Source organism: Callionymus lyra, chromosome 3, assembly GCF_982586985.1.
Source record: "Callionymus lyra chromosome 3, fCalLyr1.hap1.1, whole genome shotgun sequence".
Classification (NCBI taxonomy): Eukaryota; Metazoa; Chordata; class Actinopteri; order Syngnathiformes; family Callionymidae; genus Callionymus; species Callionymus lyra.
The window spans coordinates 7348488-7372209 of record NC_141820.1 but is presented as its reverse complement, the minus strand read 5'-3'; the positions used below and the strand labels follow the sequence as shown (position 1 = coordinate 7372209).

The following is a 23722-nucleotide window of genomic DNA, read 5'->3' as shown; positions in this document are numbered from 1 at the left end:
GTATTGTCCAGTACTTGACTCTGGTGTTGTGATAGTGTAGTAACAAGTATATATGTGTAGTATTGTCCAGTACTTGACTCTGGTGTTGTGATAGTGTAGTAATCATGATGTCGGCTGACTCTGGTAAATTCACTGTTCTGGTTCTCTTGGATCTGTCCTCAGCCTTTGACACAGTTGATCACCAGATCCTGCTGAGAAGACTAAGGGATGAAGTGGGACTGTCTGGGTCTGTGTTAGAATGGTTCTCATCTTACCTTTCTGGGCGCAGTTTTAGTGTATCTGCCAATCAAATGAGGTCGGAATCGGCAGATCTGTTGTGTGGAGTCCCTCAAGGTTCTGTTCTGGGTCCTTTATTGTTTTTGCTGTACTTGATTCCCCTCGGTAAAATCATTCAGAGATTTCCAGATGTTTCTTATCACATTTTTGCTGATGACATCCAGCTCTACTGCTCTTTTGACTCAACTGGGCCCCAAAGGCTGAACAGCTTAGTCAATTGTTTGCTAGAAATCAAACAATGAGTGAAAACACTTTACAGCTTAATGTGGACAAAACTGAAACTCTGGTGATTGCTCCTGATGATAAGATTCCAGGGTTGAGTCAGTACTTGGGTGACTTAGGTCAGTCTGTCAAACTGAGCCTGAGAAACCTGGGTGTTGTATTTGATAAAGACATGTCTCTTGTTCGACACTGCAGAAAACTGACCGGAAACTGTTTCCTTCAACTGAGAAAAATCTCTAAACTAAGGAACATGTTGTCGGAACATGATCTGGATCTTATAATCCATGCGTTTGTTTCTTCTGGTCTGGACTATTGTAACAGTTTGTTTTCATGTCTTAACAAGAAGGATGTGTCTCGTCTGCAGTTGATTCAGAACTCTGCAGCGAGAATTCTGACCCGCTCTAGTAGAAGAACTCACATTTCTCCGATCCTTAAAACTCTTCACTGGCTTCCAGTTTCTTTCAGGATCAACTTTAAAATTCTGGTTCTTACTTTCAGATCTATTCATGGTCAGGCTCCTCCTTACATCACTGATCTGATCCAGCCTTACACCCCAGCTCGGTCTCTGAGGTCTGTGGATCAGAATCTACTGATGGTTCCACGCACACGACTCAGGACCAGAGGAGAGAAATCTTTTCAGGCTGTTGCTCCTAAGCTTTGGAACAATCTTCTCTCTCTTTGCTCTTGATGATCTACTGACTCCTTTAAGAAACATCTTAAGACGTTTCTATTTGTTCAGGCTTTTCCTTGAATTTCTCGAACTCCTGTGTTGTTCTCGGTGTTGTCTTGACCTTTGAAGTATGTACTGTTTTGAGTATTGTTTTGATTGTTAAAGCGCTTTGTGACCCTGGTCTCGAAAAGCGCTATATAAATAAATATTACTTACTTACTTACTTACTATATGTGTAGTATTGTCGAGTACTTGACTCTGGTGTTGTGATAGTGTAGTAACAAGTATATATGTGTAGTATTGTCCAGTACTTGACTCTGGTGTTGTGATAGTGTAGTAACAAGTATATATTTGTAGTATTGTCCAGTACTTGACTCTGGTGTTGTGATAGTGTAGTAACAAGTATATATGTGTAGTATTGTCCAGTACTTGACTCTGGTGTTGTAGTATTTACAGACCACATGACTGGTAAAGGTGACGAGGTTCTGCTCAATGAAAATATGAAAAATAACAATGAAAATGAAAAAGTCATTTTCGAAATCAGTAATTGTAACATTTTTTAAATTTAATTCCTTAAAATCGATTCAAAAATTAAAACGAGAAATATTTAAATTCAAAGGCAGTTGAATAAATACATAAACCAAAGCTGACAAGTCGTTAAACACGTATTTATAAGCTCATAAGAAAATATATGTTATTTATTCATTTATTATTTTGCCAAATGCAGCTTATTATCTCGTCCACAACGAATATTGTTTTTTATTGTCATCATTGACTTTATTAACGACGACACGCTGAGCGTTGAAAGTGTGTTTCACTGAAAACGCTCCAGAGTGAGACGTCAAACCCCTGCGACGTCCGTCAAAGTTCGCTCCGCCGCGTGATTGGCTGGTGGGGCGGCGTGGCCCCGCCCCTGTCGCCCCGCCCCGCCCCTCCTGCTGAAAGGACACCGTGGGAAAGACCTGAACCTCAGACCGCGTCAGGATCCGGGACTCGAACCTTCAACCGGCGCAGCGATGAAGAGGAATCACGACTTCAGCTCGTCGGACAGCGAACTGGACGAGCAGGTGGAGGTGGAGAAGGAGAGCGCGGATGAAAATGGGTAAAAATTGGCAACAAAAAACAACTCTTTTGACGCCAAGAATTTTTAGTTGAAATTTTTTGTTTTTTTTTAAATTTTGTTCAGGACTCTGGGTTCTCCTCTGGGCTCCATGTCTCCATCCACCAGCACCACCCAAGTGCAGGCGAGGAAGAGACGCAGAGGGGTGAGTCCAGCACCGATGACGTCACGTCTCCCCCTTTTAAAAAATAATAAAACAAACACTAAAAACCTTTGTTTCTTCAGATCATCGAGAAAAGACGCAGAGACAGAATCAACAACAGCCTCAGTGAACTGCGCAGGCTCGTGCCGAGCGCCTACGAGAAGCAGGTGAGATTGTTTTTAACTTTTAGTTCAGTAAAATAATAGTAAAAGTTCGTCACTAAAAGTGCAGTTTTTTGTGTGTTTTTTGCGTCAGGGATCAGCCAAACTGGAGAAGGCGGAGATCCTGCAGATGACGGTGGATCATCTGAAGATGCTTCACGCTGCTGGAGGCAAAGGTCAGAAGAACCCTCCAGATTTAGGGGTTCGGGTTAAAAAAAAAACACTGTTTATTGAGTTAAAGGGTCGATGTTTTAAAGTTAGATTTGAGTGCGAGACGATTTCAAAACGTGTCGGAAACTTAAATTAAGTTTTAACAAAAATCCTATTAATTAAAAATCTTGTTTTGGTTAATTTCATGTTCTTTTTGAAAAAAAATGACTTAAATGCAGTAAAAGCAACTTTAAAAAACGTCAATTCTACTTAAAAAGTTGCACAAATTAAAGCGAAACACTGGTTCCTGGATTATTGCACGGTTATGATATTTAAAAACAAAAAAAAATGAATTTAACAAAATCGGCAAAAAAACACTGAAAATTAGATTTTTTGCTTCTTTAAATCAACAGTATTTGTAAAAAACTTTCTAACTCAACATCGACACGAGGCGTCAAGCCTCTCAGGAACCATGAACGGCGGCGCTTTGCCGCCCAGCCGACCAATCGCAGACCCCTTTGGACGTAGAAGTAGAATTTAAATACGGTGTTGTGTCTCGCTAAATAAACAGTGTAGAGAAAGGCATCATGGGAGTTCAATGTTTTTAGTCGGCACCGTAAGTAGGGGTGCGTGTCTCCGCTGTTCAAACGTGACCGTGTGACCCCTTCGACCGACGTTTAACCCCCTGACCTTGGGCTCCTCAGGCTACTTCGACGCTCACGCCCTCGCCATGGACTACCGGGGTCTGGGCTTCAGGGAGTGTCTGGCGGAGACGGCGCGGTACCTGAGCCTCATGGAGGGCCTGGACGGCGCCGACCCGCTCCGCCTCCGCCTGGTCTCCCACCTCAACGGCCACGCCAGCCAGCGGGAGGCGCACTCCGGCCTGGGCCACCTGGCCTGGGGGTCCGCCTTCGGCTCCCCGCCCGCCCACCTGACGCACCCCCTCCTCCTGCAGCCGGCGCCCCCGCTCGCCCCTTTACCCCGGAGCGCCTCCAGCAGCCCCCACACCCCGCTGTCGTCCGGGTCGTCCTCCACGCCGCCGTCCGCCCCGGACGCCCTGGCCCCCAGGGCGAGCGGCCGGGTCACCCCTCACTCGGATCAGACCCGCGCCCCCCCCTCCGGGGCCCTGCACCCCGCCCTGGTCTCGGCCACGTCCAAGATCTCCCCTCCCCTCCTCTCCTCCCTCTCGGCGTTCCCCTTCCCCTTCAGCGCCTTCCCCCTCCTCTCGCCCGGCGCCGCCATGGGCTCCCCAGTGGCGCCGCCGCCCGGCGTGGGCAAACCCTACAGACCCTGGGGGATGGAGATCGGGGCTTTCTGACTGAAGTGAGCCGGACTTTATGGAACTTTTGTAACGCCGACCGAGAGACTATTTTTCTATGTTGTTGACGTTGGACGTGTTCGAGCCTCTGATCCTCCGACATGTTTTGTACAGATGAATAAAAAAAAAAAAGGCCGGGGTCGTCGACCCCCGACCCCCCGAACAAACACCCAGATTTATAACCTCGATTGATCTCGCGCCCCCTTCATAAAGTCGGGGAACGGCTTTTTTTTCCAGATGCTCAAGCAGTCGTCGTAGAAGAAGAACGTCCGTCCCCCCCGTCCTCACCCCGGGGCCCCCCCATCTTTGTGTGGATACACTCGGGGCCCCCAGGGCTCCAGAGCGGAGACTCCAGAGAAGTTAGAAGTTTTCGGTTGAGTTCGGTTCTCGGACATTTCGTGACGTTTTGAAAGGAAGTTTTCAAAAGTTCACAGCGACTGTGTCGCGTCTTCTTCTGATGAATAAACACAGTTTATGATGAGGTTTCAAACCCGAACCTGGTCTGGAGTCTGTTCTGGAGAAACTAGTCGTCGTCGTGGTTACCTGTTGAGTGTTTTTTTTTTTTTTAAAACCTGCTCACAACTTTCTATGCGTTCGTGTCAATCAAAGTAAAATCATCTCAACTTCATCGTTTCTACACGTCAGACTTCACGACTTGGACCAGAACTCGGGACCAGAACCTCGATTGTTGCTTAAAAAAGTCGCTGAAATACCTTCTGTCACGACGCGTAAAAAAAAAAACGCCATTTTTATTGAAACCGTATCTGCGGCACGTCGTCGTCAAGCAGGAAATGAGTTGTGATCGAAGGGCGACAAATCCATTTTTCAAAATAAAAGACTGTTGTACAGGTTTTTAACTCAGAAACTGACTATAAAACTGACGATTAAAGTTTTTACTTAATAGTCAAAGAAGGTTCGCGGCTTCACCGAAGGTTATTTTTATTAGTCAGTTGATTTATTATCGTTTTATTTTCACATTTTTTATTAAAATAAAACTTTTCAATTTAAAAGCATTACAATTAAAAACATTATATAAGAAATCAATGCAATGGTTGTGGGTTTTTTCTACTTTATTATTTAAAATTCAATCTTAGTCGATATCAGGCGTTTCTTGATCCATTTATTTAAATCTTGTTAAAGTCCTTTTTTTAAATAAAGTTTTACATTCGAAACACGTGTGTATTTGACGCCACTGCGATAATAAAGGATAATAAATGTCGAACTAAATCAGATTTTGGTCTGTGGTTGAGATTCCGACTCGGATTCCGTTCGACGCGAGTAAGTATTTGTTGTATTCGAGGTCAAATATAAACAAGCAGCAGTTATTGTCGTAAACATTGTTATTATTTGTTTTTTAAAACATGTTTTAACGACACGTTTTCTAAACTTCATCCTGGTCGAGAGTTTGTAACAAACTTCTCAGAAGAAACGTGTGTGGACCTGTCAGGAGTGTGTGTGTGTGTGTGTGTGTGTGTGCGTGTGTGTGTGTGTGTGTGTGTGTGTGTGTGTGTGTGTGTGTGTGTGTGTGTGCGTGTGTGCGTGTGTGTGTGTGTGTGTGTGCGTGTGTGTGTGCGTGCTCAGGAAACCATTAACAAGGAGGGGATATCCTGGAAAGCAGGACCCGGCTGGACCCGCAACACTGTGAGAACCTCACGAGCGGAAGTTCTTCTGATAGTTTAGATTAAAAATGTGATAAAATAAGGAAAAATATTCCCTTAAATTAAATAATAATCCATCGCAGATGATCTACAGATTGATGCAGGATGGATCTATAGCGCACTCACTCGGTTTTTAGTGGAACTACATCATTGAGAGCCACTGGCATGATTTGGCTAAGTATAGCGCGCCATCTAGTGGATAAATTTAGCATCGCAACAAAATCCAGTGCAAATATTGATTGATTTTTCTTTGTTTTTCCCACATTAGGAACATTTTTCTGTTTCAAAAGTACAAACGTATATTAAGAAGAACATACTGTACATGTATGAACGATAATAAATAAATAAATAAAATAACAAAAAAACTACAAAATAATAATCAAATATTATGAATTATTCAACAACGATTGGCAGCAAGACAATAACTACTCAAATGTGTAGTACTAGTACTGGATAGTAAACGATGGCTTTTATTATAGTAAGTCAGACACAAACGTGTGATGTTTTCTGGATCAATTTATTTATTTATTGGCTCCGCAAGTTACTTTAGCAGCAAATTTGAAACTTTGAACAAACTTTGAATGTGTTTTTTTTTCCGGATATGACAAAGTATATAAAATACTATAATAATATTTGTTCTATAATAGGGTATTTTTTATATGTGTTTTTTTGTCAATTATGGATTCTTTTTTGAGCAATTTAATTCAGTAGATCCAGATGCAAATTATTTTATTATAATTTGATTGAATAAGGCGCCTTTAAATCAAATGTATTATCATTATTATTAATTATTTATGTATTAAAAAGTTTACTATTGAATAACCGAATAAAATAAAAATGTTTCTCTTTTTAATATATACTACAAATAATCGAATATTTTCATAATGAATGAATGTCTTTTTACACAACAATTTTAATTTTCTAATTTACGAACACATTTTCTAAATAAATATATATTAAACATATTTTTATTGCTATTATTAGAGCGAAAACCACCAAATATGGAATTTATTTAATACCGTGTGCAACATTAAACACAATATAAAAAAAGATAAATAAAGCAAAAATAAAACAGTTAAACTATTTAGATGTCAGGTTACATGCAATACTTGGTGGTAATTCATTTATTTTAAACCGTATTTGTTTGTCTTTCAGGTCAGTTTAGGAAACACTTTCTGAATAAAGTCATCCCTGATCAACTATTTCGTTTTTTTCTTTTTTATTTACTGTTTTATTTTGAGTGTTTTCTTCCCGAGTGTTTTTTTCAACTTCCGTCTAATTCCCCTTCTGTGATCTGTTTGTACATCGTTGATGTTTTGTCTCTTTAAACATCAATCCTTTGTTTTTCTAATTATTCTGATTCTAACTCACCGGGATTTTCCAAAGTACCTTTTGTCGTGAAGTAAAGTAGTATTGTAGTACTGTTTTAACCAGGATACTCTTGAGTTGTGTGTCAGATCTCTGCGTGTGAGAAACCTTTTCAATAATCAATAAAACTGGAGTTTGATCCTTATATGGAAGTAAATCAGTTTTCGACATATTAACGTTTAAAATCTTTTAAATTTTTCATTGAATTGTTAAAGATATAATTATCTTTTAAAGCGAATCATTTATTTCATAAAATGTTGTTTTTTTAATAATTGAATAAAAAAATCTAAATCAAATATTAAAAAAATTAATTATTTTACACATATGGTTTAATATTCTAATTACTATCATTGAAAACATGTTTTGAATATTACATTTAAAAACTGAATGTAATATTATTTGTTATATGTTGTATATATATATTTAATTCATTTTGAATTTGGAACATTTATTTTGGAATTATTAAATTAAGAACGTCAAACTCTGTGTGTAAACGTTCAATTATTCATTTAGAAAACATGTTATTAATTTAATTAAATCATTCAACGTTTCAATAAAGAACTTGTTTCATTAACGGTTGACATTTTTATATCAAAATCTATGTTTAAAAATAAATAATTTTGAATTCATAATTATTTTTTTTATTCAACCACTCTGTTATTTCGACACTAATATACTTCCATACACTTATGATTACTCATGAGATATATATACAGTATATCCAGTGTATATGTATACAGTATATTTATATATTAAATACATTTTGAATTTAGAACATTTATTTATAAATTACTGAAATAAAAATATCCAACTCTGTCTAAAATTTAGTTTTTCAACCACTCGATAATTTTGTCATTACTTTACTTCCATACATTTCTGATCACTCATGATATAAATATCCAGTGTATTTGTAAACAGTATATATGTATTAAATTCATTTTGAATAAAGTATATTCATTCATGAATTATTGAAGTAAGAATATCAAACCCTGTCAAAAATCTTCTTATTCAACCAATAATTTAGAAACTAATATACTTCCATACACTTCTGATTACTCATGATATATGATATACCCAGTGTATATGTATACATTATATTTATATAAATATAAAATACATTTTGAATTTAGAACATTTATTCATGAATTATTGAAGTAAGAATATCAAACTCTGCATCTAAAACGTTGTTATTCAAGCAATACTTTAGACACTAAAATACTTCCATACACTTCTGATCACTCATGATATATATATATATATCCAGTCTATATGTATACAGTATATATATACGTATATAGATACAATTCATTTTGAATTAAGCACATTTATTCATGAAATATTGAAGTAAGAATATGAACCTCTGTCTAAAACGTTGTTATTCAAGCAATACTTTCGACACTAAAATACTTTCATACACTTCTGATTACTCATAATATATCTAGTGTATATGTATACCGTATATATATATATCTATATATAGATATATAGATATATATATTAAATTAATTTTTATTTAAGCATATTTATTCCTGAATGATTGAAGTAAGAATATCAAACTCTGTCTAAAACGTTGTTATTCAACCAATACTTTAGACACTAAAATACTTCCATACACTTCTGATCACTCATGATATATATATATAAATCCAGTGTATATGTGTACAGTATATATATATAAAATTCATTTTGAATTAAGCACATTTATTCATGAAATATTGAAGTATGAATGTCAAACTCTGTCTAAAACGTTGTTATTCAACCAATACTTTCGACACTAAAATACTTCCATACACTTCTGATCGATATATGATATAATACTATATATATATATATATATATATATAGATGTTTGAAAGACGACACAGAGATTCACTGAACCCCAAATCTTTATTAACCACTGCTTGCTCACGAGGATATATGTGGGGGGGCACGGATGGAAGGAGGAGAGAGAGAGTGACGACGTCGTGTTCGTCTCTAACGACGACTCCTGGTCCGTGACCTTCGACCTTCACCGCGGCGACGCCTTCAGGAGCGTCGTTCGGAAAAAACGCCCGTCAAAACCCTTACGACGTGTTCTTGGCTTTAGTTACGGAGAGGTCACCGGGGGGTCATGAAGCAGAAGGAAGTGAAGTGTCCGACCGTTATGCTATGGGTCAGGCGTGACCTTTGACCTCTACAGCGGACGTTGAGTTTAAGAAGATCAGCGAGTGCACGTACGACACGGAGGGCGGGGGGGGGGATGGAGGGAGGAAGGGGGCGGGGCTTGATAAATGCTAGCGCGTCCTCCCGCCGTACAATCTACGTCTGAACTACGACGAACATCCAACGAGCACGAGAGAAAAAACGCAAAAAAGACGCCGAAAACCGGGGAAACGCTTCACGCCGAGGAGGAGCAACACATATATCAAAAATGGCACAATCAATACTTTCGCTGCTGTTTGTAACAAAAAAATAAGTATTTACAAAAAACCCACTTGTCGAAAATTTTCCTTTTGCTTCAAATGAAAATTTTGTTTTGAAAGACGTGAGGGGGGGTCAGGGGTCAGGGGGTCGGGGGGTCGTCTTCTCGCCTGGTGCGGCGGCTCCAGGGTGGAAGACACGGGGACTACCTAGGAGACGTGGGGGGGGTCAGGGGTCGGGGGTCGGGGTGGGGGGTGAATGCTCAGAGGTGGGACTGATGACGGGGGTCTCTCATGCCAGGATCTCTTCTCTCAACTGCTTGTTTTTGCGAACCTCCTGAGCGTGTTTTTCCTGAAACACACGGAAAAACACGTTTACACGTCAAGTGTGTTTTTATGTGAAGTTTTTTTTATTTTAAATCATTTTTGTTTCATCAGTAAGTTTTTCCTGAAGGGATTTAGCTCAAATCTTTCATTTATTTATGTAATCAATAATTTTACTCAATCATTTCAATATTTCAAACAATTTTCAACTAAAATCAAACAATTTTCAACTATAATCAAACAATTTTCAACTAAAATCAAACAATTTTCAACTATAATCCAACAATTTTCAACTAAAATCAAACAATTTTCAACTATAATCCAACAATTTTCAACTATAATCAAACAATTTTCAACTATAATCAAACAATTTTCAACTATAATCAAACAATTTTATAATCAAACAATTTTCAACTAGAATCAAACAATTTTTAACTATAATCAAACAACTTTCAACTAAAATCAAACAATTTTATAATCAAACAATTTTCAACTATAATCAAACAATTTTCAACTATAATCAAACAATTTTATAATCAAACAATTTTCAACTAGAATCAAACAATTTTCAACTATAATCAAACAATTTTCAACTATAATCAAACAATTTTCAACTAGAATCAAACAATTTTATAATCAAACAATTTTCAACTAGAATCAAACAATTTTCAACTATAATCAAACAATTTTCAACTATAATAAAACATTTTTTAATAAGAAATCAATTTTATTTTAATAAAAAAAATTTTTTTGGCTATGAATAAAACATGTAGAATTTATAGAAATGAATTTCTGAAGAATAAGAAAATTAATCAAATTAACATTAAAAATCAATTATTTTTGAAAAATATATAGTTTAGTTTTTTGTAGTTTAATCATTCAATATTCAAATTAAAAAATAACTGTTGAAATCCAAAGCGTTGAACGTCGCGCAGCAGCTTCAGGCCCAGACTTTCCTTTATTTTACACTTATTATGAATTTAAAACCCATTTAAATGCTTCAAAATAGATCATTTAAACAAAACACGTTGAAAACATGTTAATCAGACACGCGTGTTCCTCACCTTCTCCTGTAGTCGCTCCATGAGAGCAGCCAGGTAGGTCAGACGGTTCTCCTCGCTCTGCTCCATCTTCAGCAGCAGCTTCTCTTCAGCCAAACGACTGAAGTTGCTGTTTTCCTCCATCGCCTTCATCAGAACATCTCGCTCGTGCTCTCGCTTCTCAGCCAGAGCTCTGAGGACCTGAGCCTCCTGGGACTGAAGAGAGAGAATCACTGAGAACTTCAACTTTATTTTTTAAGTGTAATCAAAACATTTTTTAAAACTTTAATCAAACTATCTTTTTTTACTTTTATCAAACAATTTTCAAATATAATCAAACAATTTTTTTTTACTTTTATCAAACAATTTTCAAATATAATCAAACAATTTTCAACTATAATCAAACAATTTTCAACTATAATCAAACAATTTTCAACTATAATCAAACAATTTTCAACTTTAATCAAACAATTTTCAACTATAATCAAACAATTTTCAACTAAAATCAAACAATTTTCAACTATAATCAAACAATTTTCAACTATAATCAAACAATTTTCAACTATAATCAAACAATTTTCAACTTTAATCAAACAATTTTCAACTATAATCAAACAATTTTCAACTATAATCAAACAATTTTCAACTATAATCAAACAATTTTCAACTTTAATCAAACAATTTTCAACTATAATCAAACAATTTTCAACTATAATCAAACAATTTTCAACTTTAATCAAACAATTTTCAACTATAATCAAACAATTTTCAACTGTAATCAAACAATTTTCAACTGTAATCCAACAATTTTCAACTGTAATCAAACAATTTTCAACTATAATCAAACAATTTTCAACTGTAATCAAACAATTTTCAACTATAATCAAACAATTTTCAACTATAATCAAACAATTTTCAACTAAAATCAAACAATTGTCAACTGTAATCAAACAATTTTCAACTAGAATCAAACAATTTTCAACTATAATCAAACAATTTTCAACAATAATCAAACAATTTTCAACTAGAATCAAACAATTTTCAACTATAATCAAACAATTTTCAACTATAATCAAACAATTTTAAACTAGAATCAAACAATTTTCACTTATAATCAAACAATTTTCAACTATAATCAAACAATTTTCAACTGTAATCAAACAATTTTCAACTAGAATCAAACAATTTTCAACTATAATCAAACAATTTTCAACTGTAATCAAACAATTTTCAACTATAATCAAACAATTTTCAACTATAATCAAACAATTTTCAACTGTAATCAAACAATTTTCAACTATAATCAAACAATTTTCAACTATAATCAAACAATTTCCAACTATAATCAAACAATTTTCAACTATAATCAAACAATTTTCAACTGTAATCAAACAATTTTCAACTATAATCAAACAATTTTCAACTATAATCAAACAATTTTCAACTATAATTTCATGTAAATCTACATTTTAATATTTTAAAACTTGTTCAACATTTGAATCTCATCATCATCATCTTCTGGCCTCGATTCCCTCGAAGACAACATTAAGTTCTCGACGCTCGTCTGAACAGGAAGTCACTGTCAGGGTTTGGGTTCATTGATCGATTGATCAGCATCTGCTCGACCGACAGTATTGACGACCGGATCGATGACGGCTATTGATCCGGAGATGTTCCACCAGAGTAGACCTGATGGTCTCCTTCTTACCCTCCTCCGGTCCTCAGCGGCCTCCAGCTTCTTCTGGATGTCGTCCAGGGACAGGTCCCTCTTCGGGGGGCTGCTGACGCAGTGGGCGGCGTCGGACACGGGGGACGGCGTCTTCAGGATCACCTCGAACGCCTGGCCCGACGCCCGCTTGTTGATGGGCTTGATGTCCAGGTCTGAGGACGCACGGCACAGGTCAGGGTCCGAGGAGACCCCAGAGGAGACCCCCGAGGAGACCCCCGAGGAGACCCCAGAGGAGACCCCCGAGGAGACCCTCGAGGAGACCCCCGAGGAGACCCCCGAGGAGACCCCCGTCCCGTGAACTTACCCTCGAAGTCGCCCATGGACACGTTCTTGCGGCTTTGCGGGTAGAGACAGGAGCAGATGAGCGAGAGAACCGAGATCTCCTTCATCTTCTCCTTGTACGCTGAGGAACACAAAGGTACACGAGTGAGTCGTCTGCGTAGAGCTTCACTCGGCAGAGGCTCCCGGAGGTTCTTCTCACCGCAGGAGGTCCAGAGGGAGGCGGAGACGAAAATAACCCGAACATACATATTCAAACCTTCTCTAAGTTAAGCAGAAACGACCCTCGGTTTTTTTTTGTTGTTTCTCTGAACCTTGTTGGAGCTCCTGCAGGATCTTCATCATTAGATTCAGCCTGATTATTAATCACACGGTGTGACGCCTTACGGGGGGTTCTGAACTCCCATGATGCTTTTCTACACACTGCTATATCTAGTGACGTCTGATTTAAATTCTACTTCTATGTCGCCGTTTCAAAAGCGATCGGCGATTGGTCGGCTGGGCGGCAAAGCATTACGGGAGCTGCTTAACCTCGTCGGCGCTCATTAAGTCGGGCTCAGGATATAATGAGGCGCGTGATGAACTGTTATTAAACCGTTCATTCATTTTCTATCGCAGGGAGTCTGTCCCAGTTTCATAGGGCGAGAGGCAGGGGACACCCTGGACAGGACGCCAGTCTGTCCCAGGACACACAAAGACAGACAACCATTCAAACACACACTCATACTAATGGGCAATTTCTTCCCAAGTTCTCAATCAACCTCTGTGTGTTTTTGGACTCTGGGAGGAAACCGGAGTGTCCGGAGTAAACCCACGCGACACGGGGGAGAACATACTAACTACACACAGGAAGGTCACGAGTTGCTTGGTCTGGAAGCGAATCAGGACCTTCTTGCCATGAGGCGTCCGCGCTAACCACCGTAATGATGTCGCTGTTTTCGCAGATAGTTTTTGTACACGTGGTACTACATAAACATAGTAGTACCAGCAAAGATATTGCCTTCATTCACTCTGTTACAAGCATGTGATTTATTCAAACACAAGATAAACTTCAAGTAGGAGGCATCAAGTACCACACGCGCCTTAGTCAAGGTGCCAACAAACCAGTGAACTCCCATGATGCTTTTCTACTATATCTAGTGACGTCTGATTGGTCGCTATAAACCCGTATTCAGATTCTACTTCTAAGTCGCCGTGTCAAAAGCGACCGGCGGCTGCGATCGGTCGGCTGGGCAGCAAAGCATTACGGGAGCTGCTTAACCTGAACGGCTTCCGTGATGCTTTGCCGCCCAGCCGACCGATCGCAGCCGTCGATCGCTTTTGAGGGGGTTTGTTGGGAGGCAATGGAACCTCATATGGTAAGTAGAAATATATTTTGAAAAATTGTCACTACTTTGTAGATTTTTGTTTAATGAAAAATTAAGTTATGATAAAAGTTCTTCTTGTCACAAAGCAATTTCTGAGTCATATAAATATAAAAACACTTCAAACACAACTGTCGGTACAAACATCTAAACACAAAAAAACGTATTTTATTTTAACATCTTTCCTGGAAGAGTTCAGCATTGAGGAGCTCCATCAGTGATAGGATGCTCCATCCCAGGTGTGTGAGGGAGAGGTACCTCCTTCCTCCCTGCTGCCATCAGACTCCACAACAAGAACACACCAAGATAACTATTTAACTGCACCTTTCTTGTTATTTTTGTAAATATGATTGTGTATATAATATAGTGCAGATTTATTTTCTATTCTATTTAGATTTTTTCTTTTCTTTTTAATATTTTATTTCTGGGTGTTTTATTTTTTCTGGTGTATTGCTCTTGCTGTTGTTAAAACGAATTTCCCCTCGCGGGACAATAAAGGGATTCTGATTCTGATTCTGAAACCCGACTGGTTCAGATATTCTCTTGTGTTTGCTCAAAGAAGAACTCAGTGCTCGACAGACGGCGAGAGTTGGCCGAGGTCGTTCAGTCGTTCAGTCGTTCAGTCGCTCGGTCGCTCGGTCGGAAGCTGAGAATAGCTTCGCCCGCGAGTCGTGTTGTGATCCAGGTGGTGAGTCAGGAACGAAGCCATTAACAAAATAAAAGCATGGCTTTAAACTGGTCATTTCACAGCATTAAAACAGATGCACAAGCTCAACAATAAAGTTTGTCGTTTGACCAGATCATGACGCATATTTTTTCTTTTGAGGTATGTTCTTTAGATTTGCACTTTGTTCTTTATTTGCCCTTTATTCTTGTTTTTATGAAACTATCGTCTGCTGTGAACTGGAAACCTAATTTCCCTAAAGGGATTAATAAAACTAGTAGTAATATCAGCTCCGTCCATTACTAATAGAGAGTACTGTGTGTAATACTATGAAGCCTTGCAGAATAATACAACGAAGCCTTGTGGAGTTACACTACTAAGCTTGGTTGAGTAATACTAGGAAGACTCAGGAATAATTCAACAAACATTGTGAAGTGATACTACTACGATTAGTTAAGTAATACTACGGAGCCTCGAGGAGTAATACTCTGAGCTTGTGGAATAATACTCTGAGCCTCATGGAATAATACTTTGGAGCATCGCCGAGTAATACTACAGAGCATCACGGAGTAATACTACGGAGGATGAAAGAGTTATACTACGGAGCATAGTGGAGTAATACTTCAGAGCCTCGCAGACTAATACTACGAATCATCCAGGGGTAATACTACAGAGCATAAGTATTAGTAAGTAAGTAAGTAAGTAATATTTATTTATAAGTCTATCTATTGGCAACATGTTTTTGCACTTCGTGTGATTAAGTTTGTCGTAGATAAATAGATTGAGAAGTTTTGTAATTTTAACACAAAACCATTGGAACGAAAAATCATTTTGCAGGATTTAGACTTTTCCAAATTATATCAAACATTCTCGACTCTCGTTATTGTTTCGAGGATATTATTGAATGTTATTCTCACTTAAAACAATCACATGATTGAACCAAATCATGTGATTGTGTTTAAAACTGCAGCGTAAAAAAAAAAGTGTCAATGGTTGGTTGCTGTTTTTCCATAAGTTTGATACAAAATAAATATTTTCTATTTCGTCTGCGTCATTTCGCGACTACGATATCAAGTATAGTTGTTCAAAGAAACGAGTGCTAAAAGTAAAGTGCGTCTGATGAATTTAAAAATAAAACAACTTACATTAAATCTCCTATAATTCATAACTGACACCAACACATCCTTCCATCTCTTCAGGAATTGAATCCTGTCAAATCAGCTGTTTTGATCGACACACGGCTGATCCAATCAAATCTTTCATTGCGCCACTCAAAGGGCGGAGCTTATAACAAAGAAAGCAGCCCATTGGTTATAACTTGTGGCTGGTCCAATCAGCTGTTGAGCGTGACGGCAAGAAGGTTGCTGGTTCGCTTCCCGGTCGGGAGGGAGCCAACTTGTATGTTGTGAGGGTTTACTCCGGGCACTCCGGTTTCCTCCCACAGTCCAAAAACATACAGAGGTTGATTAGGAACTTGGGGAAATTGCCCATAAGTTATGAGTGTGTGTGTGAATGGTTGTCTGTCTTTGTGTGTCCTGAGACAGACTGGCGTCCTGTCCAGGGTGTCCCCTGCCTCTCGCCTGAAGAAACTGGGATAGACCCCCCCCCCCCAACCTCCCCCATAAGGTAAAGAGGAGCGTTAAAGAAAACGAATGAATGACATCATGACTCTCTGGACTCTTTTGAGAAACGTCTTTTGAGTCAAAATTCTCTTGAAAACACCTGGAACGGAACCAAAGCGAAGCTAGTCTGCGGCTGCACCAGGAGGAAGGTTCTCTCAGCAGGAAGGATAGAAGTCTGACCTTCTCTCTCTCTAGTTGCTAACTTGGTTTGTGACTCTAGAGACGCCACAAGGAGAGAATTCTGCAGCGCTGCAAAAACAACCTCTGCTGCAGTGAAGTGTGAACGTTACGCTGATTTAAAACCGTCGAGATCCATCCGTCAGGCCGTAGAGTCTCTTCACTCCGGGCCCAGAAACCCGGGGATGAGATCGACGGTGAAGCAGCTTCTCGGGGCGTAAAGGAACGATTATGAATCCAAATCTTCTTTCTGTCTTATCCTCAGCCTCGTGCGACGCAGACGAGCCGACGCCGCCTTAATGTGATCAACTCGCCGACGCTTTCTTCCTCCGCCGGGCTTGTGAGCCGAGCTCGTGAGCCGAGCTCCCGCGGGAGCACGAGCCGGGATTAGACGAGGAAGACGAAGAGTCGCTGCCGAGCCCCGGGACCGAGGGACGTCCAAGGTTGTCGTGAGGACGTCGAAGACGACGCAGCAAGTAACCAGAGAAGCACTCCGAGAGCCTAGACCTCTGCCAAGCAGCTCATTTTTTTTCTGGGCGTATAAGATTCTGCAAATTATTTTCATACTTTTCTGATTAAACTCTTCAGAGCCTCAACACTCTGAGCTTTACATAGTAGTAATCTCAGCTCCGACCATTACTAATACAGAGTACTGTGTGTAATAAAAAAAGAGCATCGGGCTATAATACTACGAAGCCTTACAGAGTAATACAACAGAGTGTGTAGTAATACTACTAAGCTTGGTTGAGTAATACTAGGAAGCCTCACAAATAATACAACAAACGTTGCGGAGTGATACTACTAAGATTAGTTAAGTGATACTTTGGAGCCTCTAGGAGTAATACTCTGAGGCTTGTAGAGTAATACTCTGAGCCTTGTAGAGTAATACTCTGAGCCTTGATGAGTACTTATACGGAGTCTCGTGTGTAAATAAAAACGAAACATAGTGGAGTAACACTACAGAGACTCACAGAGTAATACTACAGAGCATCGCAGAGTTATACTACAGAGCATCACGGAGTAATACTACGGAGCGTCAAAGAGTTATACTACGTAGCATAGTGGAGTAATACTAAAGAGCCTTGTGGAGTAATACTTCAAAGCCTCGCGGAGTAATACTACGGAGCACCGTGGAGTAATACCATGGAACATCGCAGAGTAATACCACGGAGCATCGTGGAGTAATACTACGGAGCACCGTGGATTAATACCACGGAGCATCGTGGAGTAATACTACGAAGCATTGCAGAGTTATACTAAAGAGAATTGCGGAGTAATACTGCAGAGCATCGAGGAGTAATACTACGGAGCATGTTGGAGTAAAACTACAGAGAATTGCGGATTAATACTGCAGAGCATCGAGGAGTAATACTACGGAGCATTGTGGAGTAATACTATGGAGCATGTTAGAGTAAAACTACAGAGCATTGCGGAGTAATACTTTGGAGCCTCGCGGAGAACAACAGATCCTACAACTGTTGATTTTTACAAAAATGAAATAACCGTAAGTAGGCTTTATAGTCTGAAGAATAATGAACTAGTTTCCTTTGTTTCGTTGTTGCTTAAGTCGTTTCTATTATTGTTCTCATCGTGTTATTATTGTTTCCTCCTGACCTTCAATCATCTGGTTTTAAAGCAGTTCAACTGGAAATAGAATTCTCCACCTCTGATCCAAATGGGCCAAAAAACTACAAATAAAAAATTGTAATGCGACCAAAAAGTTGGACCTTGAAGAAAAGGTATATAATCACGTCGAGGAACAAACATGTTCAAATTAAAACGTTGATTTGTTCATGGATTGAATACGTTTGTCAAACAACAAATCTGAGCCACAGAGTCATTTCAGCTGCAGGAGTGAAGCCATTGTTACGTCGTAATGGACTCTCGTAACCTCTCGTTCGCCCAGATTTCAGATCAACTCTACAAAGTAATACGTGTAAAACATGAGAGTCATGATGAGGAACTTACTGCGTCTTGGAGACAATATTGAAGCGAGACTCAAACGAGACGAACACAAGTGTGTTGAGGTTAAATCCCTTCAGGCCTCGCAGCTGCCCTCAGGAAATGGATTCGCTTCAGGTGCACTTAAATTAGTAATTAGTGAGCGTGCCATTTAACAAGAGTGTGTGTGTGTGTGTGTGTGTGTGTGTGTGTTGTCGCTCATTAAACGTTGTGCACGTCAGGATGCCGTCGACCATTTCCGACCACTTATAGAAACGCAGACGAAAAAGGTGGAGAACCAGCGGAGCAGGTGATGTGATCTAAGTGCTCCCGAGGAAGAAAAAACCACCGCCGTGGTTTTCGGATCCGAGGCCAATTTCCGCGTCCGACCGGTGGCGCCCGGCGTCCTTGAGAGCGTCGCCTCCATTACGACGGTGTTTGGCAGATAAGTAAACACTTATTCAAGGGAGATTTAGTGCTGCTGTCAGCGACTATTGCACCTCCGGGACCAGGAGTCGAAATGAAGGACGGAGCTTTTGCCTTATTTTTATTAAGTCAAAGTCGTAAATTCTCACTAAAAAGGATGTTTTTCGTCGGAGCCGACTTAGACAGGAAGTGGATTTAATCGAACACCCATTTAGACAAATTAATTCAGGTCGTCGGGATAATAACACATAGTAGGAAAAATAACAATTATCTTCGATTGTCGTCCATTTTAAGTCATATATATATAGATATTGATGACATTTTAAGTCATTTACTGTATATATAGATATTGATGACATTTTAAGTCATATATATATAGATATTGATGACATTTTAAGTCATATATATATAGATATTGATGACATTTTAAGTCATATACTGTATATATAGATATTGATGACATTTTAAGTCATATATATAGATATTGATGACATTTTAAGTCATATATATATAGATATTGATGACATTTTAAGTCATCTATATATAGATATTGATGACATTTTAAGTCATATATATAGATATTGATGACATTTTAAGTCATATATATAGATATTAATGACATTTTAAGTCATATATATAGATATTGATGACCTTTTAAGTCATATATATATAGATATTGATGACATTTTAAGTCATATCTATAGATATTGATGACATTTTAAGTCATATATATAGATATTGATGACCTTTTAAGTCATATATATAGATATTGATGACATTTTAAGTCATATATATAGATATTGATGACATTTTAAGTCATATATATATATAGATATTGATGACATTTTAAGTCGTATATATAGATATTGATGACATTTTAAGTCATATATATATAGATATTGATGACATTTTAAGTCATATATATATAGATATTGATGACATTTTAAGTCATATAGATATTGATGACATTTTAAGTCGTATATATAGATATTGATGACATTTTAAGTCATATATATCCATTAAAAGACGCCTAATCTTTAGCACCTTCTGCACTGTGAGTCACAAACGCTGACACTGAAGGAAACGTCAAGTCATGTTAACTGTGAAAATAAATAGAAACATTAATTAATTGTGGTTCTAATGTCCTTTCCATCCAATCGAAAGACTTTCTACGCCTTCTTTACTGATGATAAAAGGTAATAATTCTGTTTCCTGTTTGTGACTTTAGCGTTTGGCTCCGATCCACTGCAATGCACCATTGTTGGGTTTTAAAAAAGCCAACTCAGCAGAATTCATGAATCACTCGGTTCTGAAGCCACGAATACTTTACTATCATTATATCATCCATGTTTGTTCGCTCGTCGACATGTCGGTTGGATTCCTGCCAGGTCAGCACAAACGCTGAGTCGGCAGAATCACACGGTTCCGTACAAGTGGTTTTCGGGGTAAAAAAAAGCGAGTGGACCGGACCGGGTCGACGTCTCACTTCCTCCTTCGATCCCGATCTCAACTAACCCCCCCCCCCCCCCTGACCTGGATGAAGAATTCCCGGGGACGATGAGAGCATCGTTGTAGCTGTAAAAACGCCACCGCGGACTGATGTCACCACTTCCTGTCAGCGACCCGCCGCCGTCATCCGAACCCGGTTAATGTGCCGGTATTGATCCGAACGGGCCGCCGTGATTGACGAGCCTTCAGGAGAACAAAGGGCTTGAGATGCAAGAAGAAGCTCTTGGTTGGGGTTTTTTTGGGGTTGAAGTGGATTTGACCTGGGTTTGGTAAAGGTCAGGGAGGTCAGGGGGGTCAGGGTGTGTCGTCGGCGTGGCGACCGAACGTCCAGTCGGATTCATGATCTGTCGTCTTTCTCGTTTTACTCTCCGCCGGTTCTCTCTCTCTCTCTCTCTCCCAACCTTCTGCCGTGACTCATGGTCCGTCGCCATGGTTACAGCCCGACGATAACATCTAAAAATTCATTACAAAAAAATACGTAAACCGCATCCATTTAGCGCCGGAGACCAGAGTCTTCGTAGGTTGGAATCTGATGAAGGATAACGGACCAGAAGCACTGGACTTCAGAGAAGGATCTTCAGACGAAGAACCGTCTTAATTCTTGTTTATTTTATTCACGACTCGCAGCCTAAACTCTTATTATTATCTCGTTCCTGCTCCTCGGGGGCTTTTTCCACGAATACAAACTTTTGTCATAGATACCGTTTGATTGATGTCTTGGATCTAAGTATTTGTTTAACTTAACTTTTGTTATTAAATAAAAAGTCAAACTCAATCCAACAACTTTTCTCAGCAGCCTTTGGTTCGAGGTCCAAACTCTCTGAACGCTCTGAGTCTGATTTACATGAACTATATCTAAGTGTATTTTCCTTCCTTATAATCTTTTTACTTATCTTATCTTAAGTCATATTCAAGACTTTGATTTTGAGCTGTCAATCACATCAATATGCTCTAAATAATGATGGTTATATTTAAATTAACTTGATCGAAAATGATAATTATAATGTAGTATGTACTTGCAGGTGTTATTAAGTGTTTATATATGATGTATTTTTGTGGATATTTGTGTAGGAATATTTGGAAATTTGCTACAAACTAAAAAAAAAAAGTTTAAGTTATTTTTACTTCTTTTTTTCAACTAGATTTCTTTTTATTTCGCTTTAAATGTATTTATTCATATTGATGTACGAATAATTACATATTTTACATACGTGTTTGAAAAAAGGGGATTATTTAAACAAATCAATATTTCATTCCGTATTAAAAACTATTCATTGAATGAGTAAATATCTCAGTAAAAGTAGGTGAAAAGGTTGAGTGGCTGTAGTTTAAAACACGAACAATGACCTGAATTCCTTCTTATTTAAAAATAAATATTAAAGTGAATATTTCTGGTCCTACAGAACAAGATCAGACAATGTGAAATATAAATATCTCTCTCTGTCCTCGTAAATAAAGGTAAAAAAAAAGAAAGAATGAACTCGTCGAACCCAACAACTGCTGACTGGCTCTGGGCTCGAGTCCCAGCCCCTCCTTTATTAGCCTCGGCTCAGAGTGAAGGATGAGGAGCAAACGATGCTAGAAAATATATATATTTAGTCGCAGTCACTGGTGTCTGTGTGCCAGACCACCAGACCCTCTGACCATCATGAGCGGTCAAGCAGAAGGAAAACACACACACACACACACACACACACACACATTTAACCTGTGATTTACGTGAGATTAAATGGGCCCTTCATGCTCATAAATACCTCCTTGAAAACCTCTAAATAATGAATAGACTCAAGTTAAAAATAAAGATATTTCTTCTCCATAAACGACGTCGATTCTGGTGCAGGTTTGACTGAAGCTCGTAAATCAATCTCTTCTTTTTCTGGATTTATTTTCTCCACGATCTTCCTCCCGCAGCATGACGAGTGAAAAAAAAAAGACACAAATCCTTGTCTGTGACCTACTTTTTCTTTTCATCCCCCCCTCAAAGAGTGGAGACCCCGGCGGTGCGTTCGCGGGGCGCGCGCGCTAGGGTGGGGTCGAGCCGCATCATGGACTCACACACACGCACGACACACATCCACGCGACGGGGAATAAAACCCAACATATATATCGATGGAAATAAGAATAAAAAAAGAGAATAAACTCACTAGATGTGATTTGAATGATTTGATAAAAAAAAAGTGTAACTGGTTGAAAAAAAAAGATGCGTCATCGCGTCATTGTGAGAAAATAATCATTTTTTTCACCTTCATTTTGAATTAAATCTTTGATTTAACCTGGAAAAATTCAAATTGACTGAGAGGATGCGATGAGTTTTGGCCGCTCCCTTTCCTCCCTCAGCATCCTTTTGTGCCATCGATGCCCCCCCACCCAACACCACCCAACACCTCACCCCCCGGTCCGTAAATGCTGCGTTCAATGACCCCGCATGTTGCGTTCAAAACTCACCGACTGCGATGTTGGCCATCTTTGTTCCGGGGCTGCGGGGCGGCGGGTCGGAGGAGAGCGTCTGGTGCTGCCGGGCAGGGTGGAGGGTCTGCTGGTAAGGCACTGAGTCAGCAGAGACGGAGGCTGCCGGGGAGGATGCTGGTCCCTTATGAGCGGCGAGAGTCGACAGGAAGTGGCTTTTGAGGAGCCTCCTTTCAAAATAAAACACCTTCTTTTTTTTTTTTATCGGATCTGAGGTTTGGTTTTGGAGCTGAAATGATCAAATATTGAATTATCTTGTTGTTATTTCGCCATTTTTATTATTTAATACTTTAATTTAGAAGAGTGAGAACAGTGGCGGGTCAATTCTCAGGGGCCACGTTTTGTACAGGGGCCATCAAGCGAATATAAAAGAGCGAAACCTTTACATTAAGTTGTCAAAATCAAGCTTAATATGCTAAAATCATAATTTTATCGGATTGTATTTTTAAATAATCTGATATAAAAGCACCTTTTCCAGCAAATATCTTTTTTATTTTTTTTGTTTTATTTTTTAGGTGCTATAAATACTACAAAAGCGGAAGACAGAATTCCTAGTCAAATAACTAAAGTCATGATAAAAATAGGTAATAAAAAATGGAAACTAAATTTGTTATTTTCTATATGATCTTTGAGCTCATCTGCGCACTTCTCCCAGGTCGGATTACTTTCGGATTTTTTTTATATAAAGATTTTATT

The 23722-nt window shown here is 38.8% G+C and overlaps 2 protein-coding genes across 2 annotated transcripts; one reads left to right on the top strand and one right to left on the bottom strand.

Annotated features, from left to right (window-relative positions):
* Positions 1 to 2138: 2138 nt before the first annotated feature.
* hey1 (hes-related family bHLH transcription factor with YRPW motif 1) lies at positions 2139 to 5353 on the top strand. The gene is made up of 5 exons (XM_087786302.1): positions 2139 to 2270; positions 2355 to 2433; positions 2514 to 2597; positions 2686 to 2767; positions 3446 to 5353. Exons 1-5 carry the CDS (start codon positions 2185 to 2187, stop codon positions 4057 to 4059), a joined length of 945 nt encoding a protein of 314 aa, XP_087642428.1. The 5' UTR covers positions 2139 to 2184; the 3' UTR covers positions 4060 to 5353.
* A 3600-nt stretch (positions 5354 to 8953) lies between these two features.
* Positions 8954 to 23144, bottom strand: stmn2b (stathmin 2b). The gene is made up of 5 exons (XM_087786303.1): positions 23006 to 23144; positions 12882 to 12980; positions 12557 to 12729; positions 10873 to 11064; positions 8954 to 9836 (listed from the first exon to the last, which is right to left on the bottom strand). The coding sequence occupies exons 1-5, from the start codon at positions 23022 to 23024 to the stop codon at positions 9777 to 9779; spliced, it is 543 nt and encodes a 180-aa protein (XP_087642429.1). The 5' UTR covers positions 23025 to 23144; the 3' UTR covers positions 8954 to 9776.
* Between the last annotated feature and the right edge of the window lie 578 nt (positions 23145 to 23722).